This window comes from Alligator mississippiensis, chromosome 1, assembly GCF_030867095.1.
Source record: "Alligator mississippiensis isolate rAllMis1 chromosome 1, rAllMis1, whole genome shotgun sequence".
In the NCBI taxonomy this organism is placed as follows: domain Eukaryota; kingdom Metazoa; phylum Chordata; order Crocodylia; family Alligatoridae; genus Alligator; species Alligator mississippiensis.
Window position 1 is genome coordinate 317,441,410 of NC_081824.1, and position 18,275 is coordinate 317,459,684.

The 18,275-nt window shown below is 45.4% G+C and overlaps 1 protein-coding gene across 1 annotated transcript in view; it reads right to left on the reverse strand.

The window, feature by feature from the left end:
• SMS (spermine synthase) overlaps positions 1-18,275 on the reverse strand; it is a 90,084-nt gene that overhangs the window by 9,416 nt on the left and 62,393 nt on the right. Inside the window, exon 9 of the mRNA XM_059720852.1 lies at positions 14,784-14,863. Coding sequence (XP_059576835.1) covers positions 14,784-14,863 — 80 coding nt within the window. The remainder of the gene's footprint in view (positions 1-14,783; positions 14,864-18,275) is intronic.

An 18,275-nucleotide genomic window follows, 5' to 3' on the forward strand; every position in this document is an offset into this window, starting at 1 on the left:
CTGTGTTTCCCAGGGTGCACAGAGCCAGAATCAAGTCCAGAGCCCTGGGAGGTGGCAATGGAACCCCCAGGCTAGCGGGTGTGCTCCAGGAAGGGGGTCGGCCAGACGTGAGGCACCCCAGGGAGGCACTCGGAGCCTGGAAGGTGGTCGGGCACAGTGAGGTGCGTGGCTCAACGCAGGGGCGCCCCCTACTGGACCGCCACACACAACACCACCACTCCCCCACCCTCCCTTGCCTGCCAAAGTCAGGGGCTTGAGTTGCCACTGGAGATTAAGTCAGCTGCAAGACAAAAGAGAGGGCAAGCAATAGTGGCTTCACACCATGGGTTTTGGAGCCACGCCAGTGCAGTAGCTCCAGCAGCCTTAACAACAAGCTGCTGCGATGCTGCTGGAGGTATATTGTCCATCCTGTAAGAATCCCTGTAGGCAAGATCCAGTCCATGGGGATCAAATGACAAGCTGGATACCCCAGATTTAAAAATCAATGGGAGAGGGAATCGAGCACAATGGTGTGATCTTTAGCTGAATGAGGGAAAATTGTTTAACATTTTAGGAATATAAATGTAAGGGAGCAGCCATACATCCCAACCCTATTGTTCTCCAGTATCGGGCAACATTGGACAAAGACCACAGTCGAGGAATCACGTGCATTCTGATCTCATCTTCACAAAATTTAAAGCAGTTAAATGATTCAAAAAGGGAATTATTCCTAACATACAGGGATGTAACTGAGGTCAGAAATCTGAACCCTACTTGTTCCCATTTTGTCCAGACAGCAAACTTTCAAAGAGTTGGTTAAATCTACTCTGTACTGTACTTTATTAAAACTGGGAAAAATTCATCTGGAACCTTTAGTTTTTTCTTTTTCTTATTGGTTCCACCTTATCATTAGTGTCAATATATTTGCTCAATGTCTCTTTTGGCTTGGAGAGAGTCTAAAGCCATTTTAAAAGTTTCAGGCATACTAGCAATTAGGAGATTTAACTTTGGTTCTTTTACACTGTATCTTTTTAAAGAGACTCTTTCTATATAATATTTTTACAATTCCTACATACATGGTAATGCTCACACAGATTAGCTGCCAATGCCTTTCCCCATAAAAACTGCCTTACCTTTTAGGGTAAGACTACACCTCCACAGCACACTTGAGGAGGGATGGTTCCAAGCATATCCTACTTACCTACTCCCATTAAATATGGGAATGAAACAGTGGAGCTGCTCTGTGGTGCCCCTTCATAGTTGCTCCTGACACCTTTGTCTCTGGTGTGCCTGAGAGTAGCCACTAGGTAACGCCCCAGAGTAGCTTCACCACTGCACTTCTGGGTTTGTCAGGAGCAGGTGGCTGGGACATGCCCAGGAACTTGTTTCCCTAATAATACTGCAGAAGCAAGGTAGGCATACTGCAGAGGTTTCATGCTCTTTAGGACAGAAGTCCTCACTGGTGTGTTTGCAGAGTACATAACACAAGCCCTGACATGGTTAACACCTCCAAGCAGGTGCTTTGAAATAATTTAAAAATAATCAATGTGGATTAGGTTGGAAAATGGGAAGCTCTTGAAGAAAAAAAGTCTGTCCTATTGTAATGCCTCACTCTCATGATAGACAGATAAACCAACAAACAAACAAACAAACAAACATCCTCCAGCCAGCCCTGCTTAAATGATTACCATCATATACAGAACATTATCAATAGCTCCTCATGTCATACTTTAAGGCTTCCTGTCCCTTGCAAAATCACATTCTTTCCTCTCCCTGCCATGAACATATAAGCTACAATTGTGCTGGGTGAAGTGGCAGTACATTTTCTCAGCTTTCAAGTGTAACGTATCAGTGGATTTCTCCTTACATGGGATGGAAAAGGAAACAGCTGAATAGGGCCAATATTTATTTTACTCATTTCAGAATGGACTATAGGCCTGAAGACAGTTAAAGCGTGGCAGAGTCATTCAGTCCAAACAAGGTCATTTGGAAACGGTGGTGAATGGCCAGAAAGGGTTTTGAGGCTTTAAAGTCTACAAAAATACAATTACATTTGATGCAATGGAAGTGTAAGAAGAATGTTGAAAGGGATTACATACACGATGCACACAACTGTGGCTCCAGTCTTCTTTACATCTAAAGTCCAGGAGAATTTTATTGCAACAGGGAGCCAGAGACTCCTGTTACTTGAAGGCAGAGGCAGTAGCAGGGATATCCCAAGGTGGGCAGGAAGTGCTGCATATTATGGATTGGTTGCAGGGGAGTAGGGAGCTACAGAGTCATAGATAGGGGCCTACCAAAATGGGGGAACCTGCACCCCACCCCCAGTTTTGCAGTCTAAGTACAGCAGGCCCCCCCACACCTCTGATTGGCAGAGGGGCCCCAGATGCTCTGCCCCCTCCAGAGATTGGCAGATGACAACTTCTGGGGAGGGGCAGGACTTCCAGGGCAGAGGTGTGGGAGGACCCACTGTGCTCTGCCACAAAAATTTTCCCTCCTCCCCCATGCTCCAGTACACCATGGCTTCTTGGTTTTGGTTTTTTTTCTGTTTGCAGCTTCCTGCCCTCCCCCTCCCCTTTTTTTTTCCTCCTGCATGATGTCCGTTTTTGGCTTTCTGGCAGTCCCTGCACTTTTTTTTTTTTTTGAGGACTGGGCTTTTTCACAGGAAGCCTACCAATTTTGTGGTTGTCGTTAAAATCATGAAACTGCGATTTTGGTGGGTCCCTATTCATAGACTAAGAGTACCTGTTGCTGGGCTATTAGTCGAGCAGTAGGACAGTAAGGCAGAGCCCTGCTAAGGCAGCAGGAGTAGCAGTTGTAAGCTGCCCTGGAAGTTAGTCGCCCAGCTCTAACAGGAAATCCCACCCCATGTCTAGGAGGAAAGCCACCGGACTGGAAGGGGCACATAAAGCTAGTGCCTGAGCCCAGGAAAGGGTTTAGGCCAGGGGCAGACAATTATTTTGGGAGGAGGGCTGCTCACTGAGTTTTGGCAAGCCATCGAGGGCCGCATGACAGGCAGCCAGGGCAGATAAATATTAATTTTCTAAATTTTTTAGGGGCCTGGCGGGCCGGATAGAATGGCCTGGTGGGCCGCATCTGGCCTGCGGGCCGCATTTTGCCCACCCGTTTTAGGCAGTAAGGAAAACAGTTCTACAGCAAGATGGGTGCAGGGGAGACATTAACTTGCTACTTGAGCTGCTCTGGGACTGCAAGCAAGGTGCTTAAACTGGCAGGGAAGTATGACCCTGTTTGTGTGGTACAGGCAGTGAGCTGTTGTTTACAGCTGTACTCAGTATGGGAATAGCTGAGTTACAGCCTGAGGGCTTGTATTTTGGTTTATAGTTATACTGGTGGTCCAGGAGTGGCTACAAAGGGAGATAAGGATGCCACAGTTGGGTGCCTGAGGGGTACATTGCAGTCAGCCCACAATGGGGGCCCAGGGACACACCAGTGTTTTGAGTTCCGCCAGGAACCTGGACTCAGGACACAGAGCAGGCTTAAGCTAAAGGATGGCAGAAGCTTAGAGAGGCTGAAGCCTAGCATGGGCAGAAGCCAGACAGGGCAAGGGGGTCCAGGGCGTGAGAAGTGCAGACACCAGGATCATGGGGTCCAGGGCACAAGAAGGCAAGACAGGGGGGTGGAGCCCAGAAGTCAGGTCCAGCGCAGTGGGCCTGGGCTAAAGGGCCCAGCTAGAAGAAAGGGGTGGAGGCTGGGAAGGCTGAGGCCCCAACAAGGGCGGAGAGGCCTAAGGAGGCTGGATGAGAGTGACTGACCAACAACCTTGGCAAGCAATGGGAATGATTGTGGGGACAGCTGGAGGTCACAAATAGCCCTTAAGGTGACAAGTGCCCAGGGGGCATGGGCAGATCAAGAGAGTCCACTTAGCCTGGGAGGAGCAGGACTGGGACCAGTGGGGTCTGAGAGGGATCTGTTGGTTGAAAGACAGACAAGGCTCAATCTGAGACCCAAGGACAGCCTCCCTTTTCACCAATCAACTCATTACATCAAGGTGTGGCAGGTGAGGAAAAAAGAAGGAGACCCAGGTAGCCAGATCAGAGCAGGCAAGGCCACCAGAGGATGTCACGGCTGCCCCTGGGGCTCCTCCATCCTGTTACAATTACCACTCCAACAGAAGTTCTAATTAAAAAAAGAATTCCCACACAGAAGCCAACAAAGGAGAGTGAATATGAAGCAATGGCATAAGTGGCCTGAATAAGACAGAGCCACAATGTATTGGAGAGCAGCCGGAAAAATGCAGCAATGACAGATGGTAGCATGGGGGGAGAAACCTGATCCTCGCTACAGTGGTCAGAGTTTACTGGAACACACAACTTATAAACATTGAGAACATGTCTCTCTTTAAGAGTAAGATGACCTAGGCTGAAAGATGGTGCAGGCTCTTAAAGTATTTTTAAAATTTCATTTTATTAAGGGCTCAAGATGACAGCCATCAAAGATTAGTTTGGTAAGCAGCAGGACAAGGATTTAACATTAAAAATAATGGTTCAATCATTAAAAATGCTGAAAAAAGGCTGGGTTAAACTAAAAAGCAGATTATCATTAATATAATAAGGGGAAAAAAATTCATAGATTTCATAGACATTAGGGCTGGAAGGGACCTCGGAAGATCATCGAGTCCAGCCCCCCGCCCAAAGGGCAGGACGTCAGCTGGGGTCATAGGATCCCAGCAAGATAAGCATCCAGTTTCATCTTGAAGGTGTTCAATGAAGGCGCTTGAACAACCTCCGGCGGCAGGCTGTTCCAGACCTTGGGGGCTCAGACAGTAAAGAAATTCTTCCTTATGTCCAGCCTGAAACGATCTTGTAGTAGTTTGTGACCATTCGTCCTCGTCATCCCTTGGGGCGCTCTGGTGAACAAACATTCCCCTAGATACTGGTGGTCACCCCTGATAAACTTGTAGGTGGCCATCAGATCACCCCTGAGCCTGCGCTTTTCCAGGCTAAAGAGCCCCAGGGCTCTCAGCCTGTCATCGTAGGGTCTGCTTCCCTGACCTCTGATCATGCGCGTGGCTCTTCTCTGGACTCTCTCAAGCTTCTCCACATCCTTTTTGAATTGTGGAGCCCAAAACTGGATGCAGTACTCCAGCTGCGGCCTCACTAAGGCCGAGTACAGGGGGAGAATGACGTCCCGGGATTTGCTTGAGAAGCATCTATGGATGCAAGCCAGCGTTTTGGTCACTTTACTAGCCGCAGCATCGCATTGCAGGCTCATGTTCATCGTGTGGTCAATGATGACCCCCAAGTCTCTTTCTTCCATAGTGCTAACCAACATAGCACTGCCGAGCCTATAAGGATGCTGCGGGTTTTTTTTCCCCAAGGTGGAGAACCTTGCATTTATCGGTGTTGAACACCATCAGATTCTCATCCGCCCATTTGCTGAGCCTGTCCAGGTCAGCCTGGATCATCCGCCTGTCTTCTGGTGTGGATGCTTTGCCCCAAAGTTTGGTGTCATCAGCAAACTTGGCCAGTCCGCTTCTGACTCCAGTGTCCACATCATTAATGAAGATGTTGAACAGTATGGGTCCAAGGACAGAGCCTTGGGGGACCCCACTGGTCACAGGACACCACGATGAGTGACTTCCATCAATTACTACCCTCTGGGTCCGACCACGGAGCCAATTTTCCAGCCAGTGGATCGTGGGGGACCCAAGGCGACAATTGGCCAGTTTCTCCAAGAGACGATCATGGGACACCAGATCGAAGGCTTTTTTGAAGTCAAGATATATGACATCAATCCTTTCTCCCTTGTCCAGGTGATAGGTCACCTGGTCGTAGAAGGAAATGAGATTGGTCAAGCAAGACCTACCCGCAACAAACCCGTGCTGGCTATCCCTTAAGATGTTGGCGTCGGCCAGTCCATTAAGGATGGCCTCCTTAATAAACTTTTCTAAGATCTTCCCCGGGATAGAAGTCAGGCTGATGGGCCTATAGTTAGCCGGATCCACTTTCCTCCCTTTCTTGAAGATAGGCACCACGTTGGCCTTCTTCCAGTCTTCGGGCACTACACCAGAGCGCCAAGAGTTTTCAAAGATCCGCGCTAGAGGCTGGGCTATGATGCTCGCCAGCTCCTTGAGTACCCTGGGGTGAAGATTGTCAGGGCCGGCTGACTTGAAGGTATCCAGCTTCTCAAGATGTTCCTTCACAAAGTCAGCATTAATGGAGGGCAGGGGATCACCCTCACCCGGACTTCCCGGCCCTGTAGCGGGCACGGGCGTCCCATGGGGCTGATGAAAGACCGACGCAAAGTACCTATTTAATAGGTTGGCTTTTTCCTGGGCGTCAGTTGTCAGTTGCCCCATCTGGTTCAGCAGGGGTCCAACGTTGCCCCTGCTTTTCCTCCGGCTCCCCACATATCTGAAAAAGGACTTTTTATTGTCCTTGATGCTCAAAGCTAGCTGGAGTTCAGTTGCAGCCTTGGCTTTCCTGGTCTGCTCCCTACAGGACCGGACCAGCGCAGAATAATCCTCCTTGGAGGTGACTCCCATCCTCCATCCTTTGTAGGCCTTTCTTTTTAGCCTCAGGAGGTCTGCTAGGTCCCTGGAGAGCCAGGGGGGCTGCTGTGCCCTCTTGCTGCCTTTCCTCCGAGATGGAATAGACTTAGTTTGTGCATTGAGGATCGCTCCCTTGAGGAGCAACCACTCTTCTTGAACTCCCCTCTCCCTGTGGTCACAGTCCCTTAGGGCCTCACTGACAAGCCTCCTGAGCTTGTCAAAGTCGGCTTTCCTGAAGTCAAGGACTTGCGTGTTGCTGACCGACTTGCCAGCTTTTCGGCAGATGGTGAAGGTGATCAGCTCGTGGTCGCTGTCACCCAGCTTCCCATCGATCACTAGGTCGCCGACTAGGTCCTCCCCAGTAGCCAGCACCAGGTCGAGCAGCGCTTTGCCTCTCGTTGGCCCATAGACTTCTTGAGTCAGGTAGAGGTCATCCATGCACGAGAGGAAGCTCTGCGACCGCTCAGATTTTGCTGAGAGATCCTCCCACGAGATGTCTGGGTAATTGAAGTCACCCATGACAACCATGGTCCTGGAGCAAGCTGCCTCAGCCAGTTCCTGGGCAAACTCCTGGTCTAGCTCAGGACTTTGGGTGGGAGGTCTGTAATAGACTCCCACCATTGTGTCCCCTGTGCCGTGTTCCCCACGGATTTTAACCCAGAGGGTCTCCAGCCGTCCACCCTGGTCGCCAATATCGGCTTGCAGGGACGCGTAGCTTTCCTTAACATAGAGAGCTACACCCCCGCCCCTTTTCTCTACACGATCCCTCCTGTACAAGGTATAGCCATCTATCCCCGTGGTCCAGTCATGGGTGGAGTCCCACCAGGTCTCCGTGATCCCTATGACATCGTAATTGTTTGCACTGAGCAGGAGGATGAGCTCCTCCTGCTTATTCCCCAAGCTCCTGGCATTTGTGTACAGGCAGGCAAGTGCCCCCTGGGGGGCTCCTTCCCTGCCCACAGATTTTACCAGGGCTGGGGTGGGCTCCCTTGAGTGCCGTGATCCACTGGCTTTGCAAGGATTGCTCAGCAGGCCAGCAGTGGCGGTAGTCCCCCCGTCCCCCAGCGGGATTAGTTTAAAGCCCGGTGGAGCAGGTCAGCCAGTCTGGCTGAGAAGAGCCTCCTCCCTAGGGGAGAGAGGTGGAGACCATCTCTTCCCAGCAGCTCGCTGCCTCTCTCGCCAAAGAGCGGGCTGTGGTCATGAAAGCCAAAGCCTTCCTGACGACACCAGCGCCGCAGTCTTTGGTTGACCACATAGATCCTCCTGTCCCTTCTCAGCCCATAGCCTGAGACTGGGAGGATCGACGAGAACACCACCTGTGCCCCCAGACCCTTAAGCCCCGCTCCCAAATCCCTGTAGCGTCTCATGACCTGGCTGGGAGTGCTCCGAGCCGTGTCATTGGTGCCCACATGAATAAGGAGCATGGGATAGTGGTCTGTGGGCCTCTCACATCAGTTCCAAGACAGCCTTACAACAGGTCTGGGCAGCATGAGCTTCAAGGCAGTTTTGACAGCTTGGGTAGGATTCTCAAGACACCAAACTGACCTGACATAGGTGTCTGCTTTCACTAAAGCCATATACTCCTAAATCGCTCAAACAATTTGAAAATCCAAGGCTATGCTTTTGAGAGGATTACTGTTAACATTTAATGCATGGTACATGGTCCAAACCTCAAAACCCTAGCTCCCACCATCTTGTAGATACTCCTTGGTTGGAGAAAAGCTAAGGGATATCACCTGAACAGAAACGTGCCATCTCTGAGGCAGCTCTAATCTGTCCTCTCCAGCAGAAGCTACCACTATTGAGACACTGAATATCTGGACTCACTCTGGACTGTCTCAGTGATCTAAATGAGGGGATGGTAGATCAAGGGCAGCCTCCATTCTTCTATACTCTTGCCTAATTGGAAATGCTGAAGGTCTTGGTGTGATGGTCACTTAGACCTCTTGTGTATAACCCATGATGCAAAGGATCAACAGTTGATAAGAACACAGTCCAAGGAAGACAAGATGTGGTGAGGACTGAAAAGAATGACAAAATGGCATTAGAACTGAATTCTCATGTCAATTGCTACTTTGAGGCTCTATCTTTGAGGTGTGAAGTGTCTAATTGCTCCATTGGGACATGATGGTACTCCTCACCCCACAGGAGCAACATTTTCACTATGCAGCATATGTCAAGTCGCTTCATTTCTGAGCTTCAAAATGAGAGAGGACACCAGAGAAGCAATAAGCTATACTAAGGGCAAGTCTTTTCAACTTCTGCTACATCATGCAGCGATAGGTGATTAATAGGATTATGCTCAGGAGTAAGTGTCAAGATCAGACCTCACACAGGATTCACAGAAGTTCAACTCCTGCTACATCATGCAGCAATAGGTGATTAATAGGATTATGCTCAGGAGTAAGTGTACAAGATCGGACCTCACACAAGATTCACAGAAGTTTCAGGGCTGGAAGGAACCTCATGAGATTATCAGGTCCAGCCCCCCTGCTCTGGGCAGGAAAGAATACTGAGGTCAAATAATCCCCTTTGCTTCTTTATGATGTATAAAAGCCTGGGAGTTCTACCAGTAACTAGTTACTGACAGCTTGCTTCTACACTGGAAACATGGGTACTGTGTAGGCATACTGAAATAGTGAGTTCATAAGAGTCAAGAGTGAAAGCTGAGCAACTGAACAGCTTACGTTAAAGGTCAAGTCATAAAAATACTATCACCCTAGTACTGGGTGATGGGGAAAAATTAAAATTTTGAACTGCCTTTCATAACTATCTAAAAACAAATCCTAAAATTAGGCAAGCCTGTTTTAGCATCGTTAATAATGTAAATTATCCAAAAGCTGTCTTCCTCTGGATTCTGCTGTGCTGAGAAACTGCTAGCCAACAGTCATCATCTTCCACCTAGTGGTACAAGACAATACTGCACAATACCCAGAGTATTCTTAACCGTGTGATATGAATGATTCAAAGGTAGCAAAACTGTTTCAACTTCAATCCTGGAAGGAGTGTTAAAGTTGGTGCAGCTTGTTCACACATAAGAAGTAGAATATACCAGCTGCTGACTTTTTGAACCATTCCCTTTTTGAAAGGGCTCCTAATGTTCTCATTTGTCCACACCCTATGGGCCAGATTCTATTCCACTTATATGTACATGTGTATATAGCTAGACAGACACAGCACACATTCTCATGAACCCAAATTCACTTCATCAGATGCTGTGAATGGACAGGGCAAAGTAGAGACATATTAATGGATTTTCAAGGGACTTTGTGAACAGTGGCCTAGAATCACACTTAGGCACCTCAGTTCACTTAGACACCCAGCAGGTGGAATAGGACCTGGCCTGAAGCACTTCATCTGTATGTCTAAAGAATGATCATGTTGCAAGGTGAAATTACATACAAGGAAAAGTTTACAAAGAACAAAGCTACTTTGAGAATAACAAGAAAAAACTAAAAACTGCAAGTACATTTTAGTCATTAAGGAAAAAAGGTAAAACAATCTAATTTCTACTATTCTTCAAAAGATATTCCCAGTATAATAGCATGCCCTGTCAACTATATAAAATACTAAACCCATCTAATTTGAAAGTACAATGAAAGACCCTGTCCCTATTATGCAATTTTTATTAATTCTTAAGTGGGTATTTTGCAGACTTTTTATATATAATATGTAAACGGCAAAAACAATCAATCAATCATTCACTTACATTACCCCTTACTCCATTCTCCACTTTATTTAAATGATGTGGAGCCCTCTTACAATCAGTCATCATGAAAAGCCCTCTGAGCTAGCCTGAGATGCAACTCTAACTAAACATTTCTGGAAAGGGATCACTACAGCAAAGCCAGGCCTTTCGGTTTGGTAAGAGAAAAGAGAAAAAACATGCTGTACCAGACTGTGGATCCCCGTATGTTGTAATGCTACATGACAATTCTAGACAACCTGGTAGCCAACAAAGATATGGACTGTTCATAACCTATGTACAATAATATACGTATGTACAAGCAAATTATAAACCATCAAGAAGTTTCTATTGATAAGCTCAGATTTTAATCGTACCATGCCACGTCTTGCTTTCTTTCATAGTTTGCATTTGGAAGAGTTTCAGGTTTAACAAAAATAAAAAAAAGAAGTCTCCCATTCCAAATATAAATGGATCCAAAAAAACATAATATTATTGATTCAATGGTTGATTATTGATTCAAATTTAAAATATGAATGGGCAACATTCACCTTTTATAGAAAACTTTTTGCAGACCTTGATACCATTACAGCTCCATTTTCCTTAGGATACTCTACTTTTAAACATGTTTTTCCAGATGGAGAAAGGCTTTATAGGCAGAAAATGTATCTTACTATACATTTGTTAGTGCTTAGCAAAATGATATAACAATAAAGATTAGTGTTCCTTAGACACTGTTGTAATATAGCTTATAATAAATTTACATATGCTGTGCTTAGCTCATCAACCACATCTGTTTTAGAACTGCTAGATGTTAATATTGACACATTTATCACAACCCTGCTTTGACAATGCATGTTGCATCCTTAAAGCATAAGTCTGCCTTAGGCCTGTCAAAAGGTGCTGCAGAGAGGTCTATGTATAAAGGCAGCTTTGATGAAGATGAATTTGGAATTTACGTCACTTTACTGGAAACAGTACTGTTTAACCGGTTTGGAGCATTAAGGGCTTTTTATCCTCTTTAATTTATATTAAATAGTCAAAACTTTAAATAATTAAAGAATAAGGGGAAAAACTCTAAAAAATTCAGAACTGCATGTGTAATAAAAATAATTATAAAGGCTGAATTAGTCCAAATATAATATTGCATAGAAGGAAAAATTACATTACACATCTAGATATGGAGGGCATAATGGCTATACAATAGCAAGGGGTACTCAATTACTACTCTTCCAGACTTTCATGCTGGCTCTGTTTCTTACAGCTATTATACCTCTATTGCTTTTGTATCTAATTACCTGTTTACAATCACTTGTATTTTTTAGTATCTCTACCAAATGTTAAAGAACCTCTCTACCAACTCTTCAGCTTTAACTGCATGAAACTGCAGACAGATCCTGTGCAATACCTCACTACAGTATCTGTACAGAACCTGGATCATTCAAGCTGGTCTGCAATCCACTTAACTCACAGCAAGATGCTGAGGGAAGTATGAGCCACAAAGCTGACTGCTGTGGCTTTTACTTTAAAAGGTACTGCTTCTCCACTCAACTGCAGCACAGCTAGTATAGCATGGCTGAACAGAGAAGTAGCACCCTTTGAAATAAAGAGCAGCAGCAGTCAGCTGGAACACTTCAGCGATGCTGCGAAGCTGTTTGTTGCAGTTATCTATATCCAGGAAAAATCACAAAACCTCATCTTCACAAGGGACGATGGGATTAAACCCTAAAAGAACCCGGGTTCTACTGTACTTGTTTATTAGTACACTTTTGTCCCCATGCAAACATCTCAAACTAATTTGTAGGCTAAGAAGAAAACATTTGTAATATGGAATTATGAACAAATAATCTGTATCTTCTGTACGTTGGTGCCCAACTCTAAATGGTCAAAGAAGTGGACTGAAGTTAAATTGTCAGAGTTGTATTTCTGAGAACGTTGCTAGACACAACAGTCTGCCCAAACAGACAAGGTAACAGTCACAGTTAGCAAGCTTTCAGATAAGAGAGTGACTGTAGGGTAACACATGTTGCTGCAGGTAAGCCCAAAAGACATATTTTTGTTTTTAGAGTGTATTTCTGTCTCTGAGGCAAGGGAGTTGTCTTGTTTAGTAAATCCAACACAAGCCTAGAAAAGAGATATGGCTAGATATGGCAAGTGGGGTAACAATAACTAAATCAGCAAATAATTAACCTACCAAAAGCAACCAAAGTAGGAGACAGAAGTACAGCACCCAATTCAAAGTCAGAATTTCCAAACAGTTACCCATCTCATAGCTGTCAAAACTGTTTGTTTGTTTTTGAAAAATGCAGTAAGTTCTGATACCAAATGGAAACTAGTGGTAATAACATTAACTTATGTCTCTAAGGTTTAAGCATATCCTTTAAGAAAGAGGGGTAAGAAACCTACAGCCCACAAGTCATATTCAATCCACCAAGTGAATGTATCCAGCCCAGAACTGATCTACAGGTGGACCTCCCAGGTCCCCTCTGCCTGTGTATCCCGCTTTGCCACCTTATTCCAGTTTCTCCATCTGTTACCATCCTGGTCCTCCCTGCTCTCTCTCTCTCTCGTGCACCTCTTTACTGCACCTGCCACTTCTTGCTGCTGAATGTGCCATTTATGGTACGAAGGGGTGACAGGAATCAGTGGCAAGGGGTAGGAGGCAGAAGCTACAGCCGGGGGGCTGGAATGGCAGCTGGGACACAAGCAGTGGTTCACCTTTGGACCAGCCTGCCTTATTTTGGCTTGAAGCCCCTTCAAGGTTGCTTACCCCTGCTTCAGGAATATCTAAATTTAAAGTACATTAAGTCATTGGTGGTCAATCTTTATGGGAGGCATGCCTCAAAATTAACCCCCTGGCCCCAAACTTCCTGGGTGCCACACTGGTTCTCTTTCCCTGTGGAACCAGCTACTCCGTTTTCTGTTCCCTGCCCTGCGCTCCTTGCCCAACCTGCTGCTTTGCTTTCTGCTTCTTCCCCTATCAGCCACCATACTGCCTGTCTTCTTGGCCTGCCACATGCCAAAGAGGCTGTCACTTGTGGCATGTGTGCTGCAGGCCGGCCACCGCTGTTCCAAGCTGCACACAACTAATGACAGCTGATTTTACTAAGCATTAAAAATGCCCCTTCAAGGAATTGAGTGAGGACTGTTCAATTACCAGATCCAGGTGTAAAGGGTTCAAACAGGTCTCAAAGGGGTAGAGGTACATCAATGAAAAACCTTGTTTTGTCTTCACATTAAGAAACTGCATTATCATTGAAGGCCCTGAAAAAATGTAAGTGCAGCAATTGATTTTTCCTAAGCTAGTGAACCCAATGAGCATATAGGCTTTTCTTTTTCTTTTTGAAAATAATAATACATTTAATCTCCTCAACAGGGTGAGCTGTCCAAGAGCCCATCTCTCCTGTGCTTGTGTAGTATGTCAAATGTCAACAGCTTATGTCAATTCAAGGCATTTTTATTGGTTTTCTTTCTATTAGCAGTCCTTTGCCTCTACCAATTGACCTATAAATATTCTTTTGGGATAAGGAAGATTTAAAACAAAGCCCACCACTCATATACCAAAGCAAAACATTTTTAAGTCTCTTCCTGGAACCTCTTTATAAAATGCTACTACACACACCTGCATACAGATGGAGTTTATACACTGAGCATTGATGTAAAATCTACAATTAAAAAAAACTAAAATGATGTATAAGGTCATTGTAGGAGACTATATGCCACAGGTGTCATGACAACCACAGAAGCGTCCTTAATACTTAATAAATGATTAAGAAATTGCCCAGATTCTAATATTTCAAAGATGTCCCATTCTCATGGTCAAGGCTTCAGAAGAATGTTTAGGTTCTAAATAGCATGGAACTCAGTACAAGAAAATCAGCAAGCCAATTAAGAGATTGGCCCAGAATTGAGGCAATCTGAACTAAAATCATCTAGCAAAGAACTACAAATAAATTTCTCATTTTTCAGCAACAGGTCTCCTATTAACAAGTGCACAGCTGGGTTAAACAAATTAACAGCTGGGTCAAGGTCAAATTAAAAAATTCTGATAAGCCATCACAGTTAGCTTGCTCACTAAACACAAATTTTAGAATATTAAAAAATTCTAACTTATTACTACACCTGGATCGTTCAAAGGTTGTGTCTTACAACATCTTATCCTTGGAGCAAAGCTGAAATTATGGCAGGGGAAAGAAGAGAATTACACTGTATTATTTATTCCAAATGTATTGCTTGTTAGATGTCCAGTAGATCAATTTTAAACTCAGTCATGCCATATGAAAAACAAGTTTTCATCTTTTGTTTTTATTATCAGTCATTGGCATGAAAACCAGTTCTCTGTTTATTACAGTTCATCTGTTCTTGCTTTTTTAAAATGTCACTTGAAGGTATAATCCTCTATGACAATTCATCATGTTTCTGAAATTGTGTTTATAGATGTCGACATGAACAGTATGACCTCAGCTGAGAATAAACAGTAAAAACATGAGTCCAATAGAAGCAAAGTCCATATTTCACACAAATATTTCTAGGGATATATTAAACAAAGAAAATGTTTGCCTGGATATTTTTCACTATCCAAAGATGTAAATTGTTGGTGATATATACCTGTGTGAAATATTTTCCATCTTGTTTCAGGACTTTCATGGAAAGGTCAAGAATCAAGTGCAGAAACTCCCAAGTAGAATCTGGAGATTAAAAAAAAAAAGAAAAGAATTAACACATCTAAAAGTTACCGGTTTTGCATTAATATTTAATCAGTTTTACTGATTACTATTTATAGAGCAGGGGTTTCAAATACATAAAACGCAAGCCAGACCCAGCCCATGAAGTCTTGTCATCCAGCCCATGAAGCCAGAAAATTGGTGCTGAGACAAGAGAAAGCAGCATTAATTCCAGTGGTTTTAGGAGCCCCAGCAGCCATCATTTTTCTCACTCCAAATTTGTGACCTCCTGGCAGTGCCACAGGTGCAATCTGGTGTGCAGAGCCATGTTATCTGGCCTGTGGGACTGCCTGCAGGTCAGGTATTTGGTGGTAGGGTGAGCAGCAGCTGCTGAAGCTCCAATTAACACTGCCATGTGTCTCTCCCCACCACCAAATTTGCAGCTCAGCGAACCAGATAACAGAGATCCTCTGCTCTAGATCCTGCACATGGGGCCAAATGAGTTTGTTTTAGAAATCAGTTCAGAGGTGATTAGCCATGTCAGCCAGAAGGTAGGGCAAGGTAGCACCTCACAAACTAAATGATTCAGAGGCATGAGCTTTTGTAGGCAAAAATTTAATCAAATGCTAACCACGTGGTCGTTGCTGCCCAAGCTGCCAACCACTACTACGTTCCCCACCAATAATTGCATGTTTGTCAGCAGCAGGTCAAGAAGAGCATGGCCCCTACTGACCACTCCAGTGCTTGTACCAGGAAGTTGTCCCCAGCGCTCTCCAAAAACTTCCTGGATTGCCTGTGCACTGCTGTATTATCCTCAGCAGATTTTAGGGTGATTAAAGTCCCCCATGAGAACCAGGGCTTGTGATTGGGACACTTCTGCTAGCTGTTTGAAGAAAGCCTCATCCACCACATTCTCCTGGTCTGGTGGTCTATAGCAGACCCCCACCATGACATCGCCACTATTGCTCTCCCCTCTGACGTTAACCCAGAGACTTTCGATAGGCCTGTCTCCAGTTTCATACTGAAGCTATGAGCAATTATTATACAGCTCTTTTACATACAGCACAACTCCTCCTCCTTCTCTCCCTTGTCTGTCTTTCCTGAACAGTTTATACCCATCCATGACAGTGCTCCAGTCATGCGAGCTATCCCATCAAATCTGTGTTATTTCAATTACATCATAATGCCATGACTATGCAAGGACTTCTAATTCTTCCTGCTCGCTTCCCAGGCTCCGTGCATTCATGTACAGGCACCTAAGGTAACCACCCAATTGTCCTGACTTCTCAGGAACAGTGAGAATGCCTCCCCTGTTGTCCTGCTTGCGCTTCCTCCAGGTCACCCACTTACCCCAGGGCTTTGGTCTCCATCTCCTGGTGAATCTAGTTTAAAGCTGGGGGATGGAGAAAGATGGGGACATCTGTACCCTTAAAACATTTTTGAACTAAAACAACTCTCTCAACACTAAGCAGACAAGGTTCCTTGGGTGAATTTGATATCTTTTATTAGACCAACCCAAATGGTTGGAGAATAGTTATTAAGCAAGCTTTTGGGTTCAAAAACCCTTCGTCAGGCTAAGGAAGCTGCAGCAGTTGGTGGTCACCCAAGGAACCTTGTCTGCCTATATCCTTAGACCAACACGGCTACAACCTAAACCCCTCTCTCAACACTAATAATTTTTTCTTCCAAAAGTTCTTCCGTGGGGGTAATCAAATAAATAGTTAAAAACTTTAAAGTTACAGCTATTTACAGATGATCAACTGTTACTGATTTGTCTGTCCTTTCTAAAAGGAAGGTAAACAGCTCTCCTTTTAAATCCGTTTCATACATGTTTAGAGTCAGAGGTTCAATTCTATTTATCTGCATAAAAGCAGGCAGATGAAAGAGTTGCAACAGTTTAGCTGATATGTTTCTAAGAAATAATGCTTTGGCCTCTTTGAAAATGGTTTGGCATTCTATCTACCCAAAGCCTAAGGTGCAAATGAAGTGCTGTTTATATTTTTTAATGTCTTTTTCTGATGGATTTGCAGTCTGTGGAAGGGTTTCTTTTTAAAAAAAAAAATCAAAGTGCAATTCAGGATATATGAGATTCTTTTAGAGTTGAATTTTTGTCACTTTTCTTACTCTTATTTTGGATTAAGCTTGGTAAAATATCCTTGATTTATACCAGTATTAGAAAACATCTGTGCAGTCGGATTTTTATTAAGTTAGAGCTGGCCTCATAAGAGAAAAGCAGTATTCTGAAAATTGAAATCCGGAGTTTATGTACTACTGTTCTTCTTTTAAAGAATATGTGCTTTTATACAAAAGGTCAAAAGCAGGTAAACTTTACTTAAGTTTAATGTCAAATAGAAACAAGAGCACAGACTACTTTAAAACACTAAAGATTAAAACTCACTGTACAACTTGCATGTAAAAGATACATTTAATGACTGTGTTTAACCTAAGCAAGTCATTGTTGGTTTCCTTCCTACTTTCTTCAGTCAACGAATCGTGCCTTAGGCTTGCCTATCCTTATGTTTTAACCTTGAATTTAATTCTGCAGCAGCAGCAGAGGAATCAGCAGCGGGGGCAGCAACAGCTGATCCCCCGAAGGTAAGTGGGGCGGAGGGACCCGGCACAGCTGAGCCGGATCCGGAGGGGAAGCCCCCCGGGTCCCTTATAGCTGAGCCAGTAGGGAGCTGTGCTCACGAGCCGCGCAGCGTGAACAGAGCGCACCAGCGTTTGCGCAGGCGTTCGCGCCGGCGGGCGGGCAGGAAGGGCCAGGAGAGAGACTCCTGTACAGGTAGAGTGTAGACACCACACAGATCTACAAACAGCAGCTTACAGAATGGTGTCAACAAGGAGTGCTGCTAGGGCCTCTGCCCAGGGGGGCAAGGCTACCCGGGGCTGGTCTGAGGCCTCCCCCAGACCGAGCCCGTGGGGGAGCTGATGTCCCCCTACCTCCTGGCCTGTGGGGGATCCCCAGCAGGGTTGGGGGGGGCAGAGATTGGGGGCCCCCACACCTGTCTGGCAGGAGCCCGTCTTAGGGCTCTGGAGGCGCAGGTGAGGGAGCTCCGGGAGGAGGTTAGCAGGCTGAGGGGGATCAGGGAGGCGGAGGATGAAATTGACAGTTATTTCTTTTCCCTGCAGAACCAGACACCAAAGGAAGAAGCAGCCCAGGGAATGCCCTCCACAGCAGAGTGGCAGATGGTCACATCCAGGACCGAAGCTGCTCGCAGTGAACAGGTACCAGTTCCTCCAGTCCAACTGGAGAACAGGTACGAGGCCCTGGCGACCCTGCAGGAGATGGAAGGGGAGGAGGAAACCCTTGGGCAGGAAGCAACACCACATTCTACATGCTCCAAACAGGTCAAGAGATCCAAGCGGACCCCAGAGGAGGAGGCGACAAGTGCTCGTCATAGGCAACTCCATCCTGAGAGGTATGGAAGGGCCC